The sequence below is a fragment of the Cyanistes caeruleus genome, chromosome 1, assembly GCF_971803275.1.
Source record: "Cyanistes caeruleus chromosome 1, bCyaCae1.hap1.1, whole genome shotgun sequence".
NCBI lineage: Eukaryota > Metazoa > Chordata > Aves > Passeriformes > Paridae > Cyanistes > Cyanistes caeruleus.
The window spans coordinates 93,219,979-93,228,829 of record NC_141701.1 but is presented as its reverse complement, the minus strand read 5'-3'; the positions used below and the strand labels follow the sequence as shown (position 1 = coordinate 93,228,829).

The 8,851-nt window shown below is 37.9% G+C and overlaps 1 protein-coding gene across 1 annotated transcript; it reads left to right on the top strand.

The window, feature by feature from the left end:
* The first annotated feature begins 1,434 nt into the window (after positions 1-1,434).
* PRL (prolactin) lies at positions 1,435-7,345 on the top strand. Its single transcript, XM_023919911.2, has 5 exons — positions 1,435-1,462; positions 2,969-3,150; positions 3,564-3,671; positions 5,093-5,272; positions 7,154-7,345. The coding sequence occupies exons 1-5, from the start codon at positions 1,435-1,437 to the stop codon at positions 7,343-7,345; spliced, it is 690 nt and encodes a 229-aa protein (XP_023775679.1).
* The last annotated feature ends 1,506 nt before the right edge of the window (positions 7,346-8,851 follow it).

The window sequence follows — 8,851 nt, the reverse complement described above, 5'->3', positions numbered from 1 at the left end:
CATCACATTGACACTTTTCCTGCTGCAGACAACAGCTGCTTCATTTACTCAGAAGAACCTCAATTTCCAGTAAAGGTGCAGCCTCTAAGCAGAACAAACTGTTCTAGTGAACATCCTAGAACATGGCAAAGGTAGACCACCTGTCACTGGCTCTGATTCACTTCATATTCATGAAGTATCTTGTTTCCCAAGGTATGTCATCCCTAAATGCTTAGCCTTTCTTCTCCCTTGCTCATCTTTACTTCAAGTGTCCTGAAATAATGAAGGATTCTTTAAGGTTGTATGTGTACCCATTCCACAGGTATGGAAAAAGTTGTCTAAAGGCAAGAAAATTCATTAACACTGTATACCTTATTCATTATGACCATCTAATTTGGAAAGTTTCTTCATGGGTAAATGGAACTGAGATGAAAGGTTATATATTTGCTAACATATTCATGCAGATGAGCCTCACACAAGAAGAAAACAGGGCTAACCTGCTCAGGCTGGTTTGTAGGTTACCACAGACGCATCAAAATCGAGAACAAACCTCACTGCTGACGACAACACGTGTTTTGCATGTGGTGGAAATGCCCATCTTTTACGCAAAAGGTTTTTGGGTGTAGAAAATTATTTCATGGTTTTGTAGAGGTTGGGTTTGTTTCTTTTTAAATAATGCAAACTTATTAATGAGACATTTCAGATTAAGCAGTAAACATATAATTTCTACCTCTTCAATTCTTCTAAATTTTTACTTTTTTAATGTAAAAACTCAGCTTATTTCTCTAAACTGATCTCTCAGACTGAGGACCAGCTATACCAAGACTTGTGCTGTGTAATGTATTTTTTAACTGGCCATGAATGTCGTATCTAAAATTTTACAGATAGTGACCTGTCTTTCCAGAAACATCCATTCCCTTTACTCTGGATAAATTTCTGTTCAGTTTATGCTATTTCTCTCAATGGTGATACTGTAAACTAATGTTTGCCTCCCACAAATAGCCAGAATTTTACTGTAAGCAAGCTTAGATGGCTGAAGCAACATGGATGAGAAGACTATCTTGGGGAGTGGGAACAGCAGGCTAGAAACATTAAGAATATCTGTCTCAGAACTGGAGATTTCTAGGATTGATGGCATTTTCACCTCATTCAGGGCGAAATATTGGCACTCTCTTCATTCAAGTCTACTTGGGATCCCACAGCTCAACTTATTAATGAAATTCCCCCTCACAGCTAAAGTTTAAAAAAAAATAAATAAAAAAGAACCAAAAAATACTGAATATGAATGTGGAAGAAAGGCAATTTGATGTTTGTAATTATCGAGGCAAACTCCACAACCTGCTGAATGTATGCAAAATGGACCCTGGATGGTGTATATAAAAGTGGTATTTGCAGAGAATAACAGCAAGCATTGAGGTTTCTTTCTGGTAAAGCAAGTCATCATCCAGGACTACCATGAACACCAAGGGGGCTTCACTGAAAGGTAAGAACTTTAACATTCACCTGCCGATAATTTTTATATTTCTTTCCATTTCGATTGAATTAGGAGGCAGCTGAAATGTAACACATCTAGAAACTGAGGTCTTCCAGTCACCTAGTTTGCCAGAAAAGGCAAAACCTGAAGAAAGGAACTTGATGCCTTCTGTCTTCTAAGAGTACCTTTGTATTGGGCAGTGTTACAAAAAATTGGTTTGAGGGATGTCACACATGCGTGTGAAAGTTTGAATCTGGACTGGTTTGCTGCACCTCTCCGAAGACTATGACTAGACATCATTATCCACAAGTCTAGAGGTGATGTGATAATTTTGAAATTAATGTTTTCAAAACTGTCATCAACTGTCATTTTGAAATTAATGTTTTCAAAACTGTCATCATCAACTGTCCCAGGTTTTCTTATTCATGGAGGTATTCCTTAGAGATCTTTCTTAGCTGCAGCTTCCAGCATGTACCTTGTTCATAGGGGAGGAGGAAGGCTTACTTCAATATTGTACAAATCTACCTTTCCTTGAATGTAGAGCTAGAAAGAAACTTATCACATGACATCTTTAGGGATAGTTTTGCTGATTTATGAAGCACACTTTAACATAGAATTTTAAATAAGTCTAGTGAACCAATAGAGGTAACAGGTCAATTTCCAGAAGTAAAAGTCTCAGAACAAGTATATTTATTTACCAAATATTTTCTTATAATTATTTGCATTTTTTTCTCCGTATATTTCACTGAATAAAAAACTTTACTTTGCTAAATTAACATGAAAAAATTTAAACAGATGAGGTTTTGTGCTTTAGATAATGTGAAGTTCTCTAAATCAGTTTCAGAAGCTCAGGAGAAAGGACAAAGACTATCAATAATTTCTAAGAAGTAGGAAATTTAGGGTTAAACTCTAAAGAGCAAAGAAACACAGCTGCTGGAAATCTTTTGAAGGAACTCCCAGGGCAATCACAGCCTTTAGAGTGACCTAACCATCCTCCTGCAAAAATTAATTTAACTCCAAATGTTTGCAAAGAAGAAAAGGACCTTTGGGAGAAGGAAGGGAAAAAAAAAAAAAAAAAAAAAAAAAAAAGAAAGTAAAAAAGACCAATCTATTTTCCAGACTTATATATCTGGACAAATGTATTTATGTACCTACATTTGCAGTGTGAAGAAGTTTGGGGGTTTTTTTCCTTCTGTTTATCACTCTGTTTTAAAACCAGACACTTGGTAAGAGACTTCAGAACACGCTGTACACTACAGCACAGGTTACCTTGTCTCCTCAAACTCTGTAACAGGCTCTGCTGTACCATCAGGATGACACAGGGGAGAAAGGATGAAAGAATTAAAGAATTACAGTGTGTCTGTCCTCCACTGCTGTTCAGCAGCCAGCACAGGGGGTACTCTGAGCTATGCCACAGCACAGCCCAAGTCACCCAGCATCTGGCTCTGACAGCTGCTTCTAAATACACCTGCAAGTCAATGTGAGCCCATTGCCCTGTGTTTTAAACTTGAATAGGTTTGTTGCTGGTGGCCCTTCTGGTGTCCCACATGCTTCTGATAAAGGAAGGAGTGACCTCTTTGCCAATCTGCCCCAATGGATCTGTCAATTGCCAACTTTCCCTTGAGGAACTTTTTGACCGAGCAGTTAAACTATCACACTACATCCACTTCCTCTCTTCAGAAATGTTCAATGAATTTGTAAGTACTCTTTTCCTGAGAGCTTTTCCTATATTCTTTCCTATAAGAAAATATAAAGTTGCAGTTTAATACTTTTTAATCACAAACATATGTTAACATATAATAAGTAAATAAACATAACTGCTGAACAGACGGTAAAAGTCCCAGTGGTGACCAAATTGGTACATAGTCCTGAATGTTTCTAAGATCCCCAGAACTTCTATTAAAATATACCATTTTCCCATCATTCTTCATCTGTGGGACATTTGCTTTTGCTGCATGCCAAGTCCACTCTAGAGACTCACCAGAAACTTTTGACCTTTACAGCATAAAAGCAGCGATAAAAGCTATGGAACAGCAATTAGCTAGCACAGTGCTTGAGCTGAAGCTCTTACCTTTCTGTCTCAATAACACCTGTCTGTGCTGATCTGCAGGATGAACGCTACGCCCAGGGCCGGGGCTTCATTGCAAAAGCTGTCAATAGCTGCCACACTGCATCCTTAACCACTCCTGAAGACAAGGAGCAGACTCAGCAGATTCATGTAAGTCCTATTTCCAGTGTAATTCAGTTACAGAGCAGGGGAAGGCAGGGAAGGAGGGTTACAGAATTGTGAGGCATCTGTCAGACTGAGAGGCAGAGCAACTCAATCAGAATAAGAAAAGTCAGAAAGAGGAAAGCACCAATAAGCCAAAGTTGATTTAACATTTTCGACATATTTGCTGATGCTAAGTTACAAACAGCATATGTAAGTACCAGTGACTTTCATCATCCCTTCCTTTTCCTGTATGGTACATTTATCATTTCATCTTATTTCCAACTAAAACACTGCTTCATGGAGCAATGCCAGTTACCGTGTTTGTGCAGTGTTGAGAACACTACAACCTTTAAATATTATCTTAAAACATAAACCATTAATGTATTTACAAACATAAAAACACATTGCTGTATGTAGACTCTAGAGGTAAATAGTTTTCCAGTAACTCAAAACACTGGCATTACTGAAAAAACACTGAATAGATATTTTTTCTGTTACCAGTAGGTAAAAGCGGTCACATCAACATCCTAATACAAAGACTCTACTGTGAAAATCTAAAAAATATATGCAAACACACTACATGTACACATCATTTAAAATAATTATAAACTTCAGTGAAGATGAGGCTAATCCTGTTCAGCCTGTGTTCACAGATATGATTTGAAAATTCTCTGGGGAAAAAAAATAGACAGAGCAGTATAAATGGGGATGTTCTAGAGTGAAATCTGTCAATTTCATGGCAGTGATGGTATCTTCTCAATCCCACAGTATTACCAGCTTCTAGGTGTGCCATTTAGAAATTCTAGTGGGAGCTGTAGAATTCACAACCCTGGGTTGTGCATCTAGCAAACAAGAAAAGGTTTAATACTGCCACAACCTTAACCATAAGCTTGATGAATTCCTAGTGCCCACAAGAAAGGACAATTTTTGAAACCAGAGAGCCACTGCTGGAAGCACTGTTGTTCAAAGGGGAGGACAGATGAGTTATGTAGAGGCAATAAAATGTATTTAGTGGTTTGCCATAATATGCACCTTCCAGTCAGTACTAAACTTTTAAATAAAAAATAAAAAAAAAAAGAAACAGTGGATTTTAAAACATTCATCAAAAATCAGATAAGAAGTTCTGGGTTTGTTTTCACAGAGACATATTAATACTTGCTAGTTTTTTAGTGCTGAGAATATTTGATTATATTTTCCGTCACAATATTCTGCTGCAAATATTGCAGAACATGATGACACCAATGACAAACTTCAAAAATGCATCTGCATAGAGGTATCTAAGTCAAGCCTATAGGGCTCATTCAGTGATAGATTCTGGAATTAGTTTCTAAGTCACAGTGTCTGAGGACACTGCTCTAAATGCCTTCTAATCTTACCAGAATTTAACTTTCTTCTTGTGACCACCTTTCCTTACTATGGGGGAGCAGCACGAAGACTTACTGAATTTAATACTGGGAGTTCTGCGTTCCTGGAATGATCCCCTGGTCCACCTGGCCTCTGAAGTACAAAGAATGAAAGAAGCTCCAGAAACAATTCTCTGGAAGGCTGTGGAGATTGAAGAACAAAACAAGAGACTTCTAGAAGGAATGGAGAAAATAGTTGGGCGGGTAAGTAGGTCCTTAACACCCTTCCAGCCAACTGCTTTAAGGAAGGCGTGTACATTGATAGGCTCTCCCTACCTAGAATATGAAGGGAAATGGTAGATGTGAAGATAAAGGGAGACAAAGCAGTTGAGTCTGACAACCTTTCAGCTTTCTTCTTTCAGATTTCTTTTTTTCTGCTATCTTGCAATTTCTAATAACCCATCACACTCCCAGTCATGCTTCAGGGGAAGGTGTAATCATCAGGACTGACTATGGTCATTTTATCTTTGATATTTTCAATTTGCAATCCTGATTGTTTAAGGATGCACGGATGCACGTCCATTTTTTCCATGTGCATATACATATATATATATATATATATATATATATATATATATATGTATGGGGGTGTGTGTGTGTGTGTATACAAATATATACAGAGGTTTTGGAAACAGACATGGTGTTTAAAACAGTTCTGGGAGTCTGGGCTATAGCAAAGATGTGGCATATAGCAAAGTAACCCTGATGTCTTTGATTTCTCTTTTCATACCACACTGATTCCTCTGGACTCTATGTCTGACTTGGTTCTCCCTATACTTGTGAGTTTAGACAACAAGGCTGTTGTCTCACAAAACCCCTGCTTGAATAGCTCCTGTTACCAGTAATTGATTGAAAGCTTTCCTGAATAAAACCAGCTCTTGCTTGTTTATTTTTAAAGGGGTCTCTGTTAGTCACTGAATTTATCATTCTGTCAGTGAGTTAGATGTTGACAAGAGGTTCTGACTTCACTGCTCTGAGTAGCTGAAAAGCATAAAGAGTGCCACTATCGCTGTATTCACCACTTTCCACTGGATCACTCACGGACTCTCTTTCAGTTAGGTGTCTCTTCACTCAGAAACCTTATACCATCTAGGCTACAAATACATTTATCAGTGTAATCAAATACATCTCTATCACACATCCATGTGTAAAAAGGGCACAGCTGAGGATCCAAGATAAGAGTAAGAAGTCAGGCGCTGCTCCAGTTGACCTGTCACCACCTTCTCATTCGCATTATTTACAGAAAGAGATGAGTGGCTAATTCATTAGTGTCACACCATATTTTTAACTCATACTGGGTCTATTTTTTTTTTTTTTGCCTTTTGCTTAAACTGAATGATAATGGCTTCACAGATATTCCCCTATATGTCTTTACAAAGTACAACTTGTGCAAAATAAGGATGGTGCACAGGCATCAATAGGCATAGACTTCCTGTTATGAAAGGTAGATTCATGCAATAAGAGAAAATTAATGATTGTCTTCAAACAAGGAGACCTAAACCAGTCTTCACCTCAGATACTAACTCACTACATTTGTCCCTACATGCAGCTTTCTAACATTAAAAGTCCCTGTACCATTCAGCATTTTTTTTTTATTTTGCCCAGTACTTTGAATATGTATCAGATGTGAGATTTTTTTATTTTTTTTTTTTCTAGTAAGGGCTGAGACTAATCTTTTTGTTGCACATGAACAACTTCTAAGTACAAGTGTTAACAAAGTTTTGAAGGTGGAGGGAGCCAAAGAGAGATGTCTCTGATGAGTCCAAGCATGAAGGAAGGTTTGATTTCTTTGCAAAGTCAGGTTTCCCTCAATACTGGTTAACACACTAGTTCTATTAAAACACTACTGCCACAGTTACCCTTTTTACATGTTTTAGGAAAATAAACCGAAAAATCTGACAAATTCATTCAAAATATGAATGAATATATAGAACACTGTACAGGATAGTGTGAGCCACAATAGAAAGTACATTAGAAGCCATACACTAGTACCTAGCATTTTTCAAGGACAGAATTTTAAATGCTGCCTTCTACATCCAGTCAGGTTCATTATCATTTACTATTAATACCACTTTGTGGATTTAGGTTCAGTCTGGGGTGGTTGAAAATGACATTTACACTCCGTGGGACGGACTTCCATCCCTGCAGCTTGATGATGAGGACTCCAGACTCTTTGCCTTCTACAACCTGCTGCACTGCCTCCGCCGAGATTCCCACAAAATTGACAACTATCTCAAGGTTTTGAAGTGCCGCCTAATCCACGACAACAATTGTTGAGTACTCATGGGCCTAATCACGTACTGAAGTCATTCATCGTGTGTTCTTGATGCTTTGACACTTTATGAAAGTCACACACTGTGCAGTTATCGTCAGTAACTTTCAGGCATGTTTGTATGAATGCTGGCTGCAACAATTAGCACCACATGTGCTGGTGCTTTAAGATATTACCAACTACTTGTATACAAGAATACACTTTTCTGTCTAATCTCCTCCCCTAGTAGTATTTCAGTGAAAAACAGGCCATGCAGATACAAATAAAATTGTTCTTAAATCCAAAAGCATGTAACACTGGGTGGTATCAGTGAATAAAAAATAGATGGCATGGTTTGTACTTTAAGAGTAGCTTCTCTTTTGGGTTCGCAGTCTCTAGTTACTGATGACAGGACTTCTTACTTGCATTGGTCTTTACACCCTCTCCAAAAAGAGAGGAAATAAAAAGGAGGGACATAAAAAAGCAGACTGATCACCTATTACACTAAAGGACCCTAAAGTGAAATTATGGTCTGAAATCAAATTTGCTTAGATCAATTATTTTGCTCTGTACAAAATCTGTTAGAGTAAGGGAGAGAAAGCTTAAGAAATCCATCCTGACTAACACAGCCTTTGGATCTCCATGCAATTCATGGAGAGAGAAGACACATGCAGAATTTTAAGGACAGAGATACAGATATATCTACATCTCTACTGACAAGAAAAGGCATTTCCAAGGGATGATTCATTATATTTGAGGTAACTATCTGAGGGCAAAGGAACCAACTGGTTTCAGTAGGTCTCAGAAGGAAATGATGGGCATTCATATCATATCTATCTACCTTTCACATTCCCCCCGGGCGATGTGGTAGTTGTAGTCACTTGGAGAATTTTGAAGCCATAAAAAGACACCAGCTGAGATGAGGCATCTTTTGTCCCAAACCCAATGTGTCTCCATTCACTTTGGGATGAGTCAAAAAGCTTGTAGGACACTCATTTGAGAACACTATGGTTACACACTGAAAATTTGGAAAGATCAAAATTTTTTGTATTGATTGACTACTTTTGAAAAAATCTGGCCTACAGTCAAACAACAAGATGCCAAATTGCAACAGAAACCATTGACCTTATCCATGTATTGCCTTTTTAAGCAATAAATAAACTCAGCCTTGGCTTCATCACACAGTTTTATCAAACTGGAGATTAATTTCCAATCAGCTCCTCCTGGAGGTGGCTTCCCACTAGACAAGCATGCTATGCTGCTCCAAGTTGAAGCCAGCTCAGAGGAAGAGTGAAACACCAGAGAAGATGTTTGAGGGCTTAAGCTTTTCATTACCAGAACAGAATAAGCACAGCCATAGTAGGTACTTTTGTAAGAGATTAGACAATAACAACTGCTAGAAAGGTCTCATTTTAGCCATCTCCACAAGAACGTGATGATACTTACATTTCTAATTGTGCATATATATAATGGCCTTTTAATCTCTTCACGTTTTCAATTATTTATTGCCTCAAGCTTTATCTGGGTAAGTA

Excerpts from the sequence above, each read along its gene's own strand:
- PRL (XM_023919911.2), top strand. The coding sequence starts at position 1,435 with ATGAACACCAAGGGGGCTTCACTGAAAG. Across the intron at positions 1,463-2,968 it reads CAAGGGGGCTTCACTGAAAG|GTTTGTTGCTGGTGGCCCTT; the intron begins GTAAGAACTTTA and ends AAACTTGAATAG. Across the intron at positions 5,273-7,153 it reads TGGAGAAAATAGTTGGGCGG|GTTCAGTCTGGGGTGGTTGA; the intron begins GTAAGTAGGTCC and ends TTGTGGATTTAG.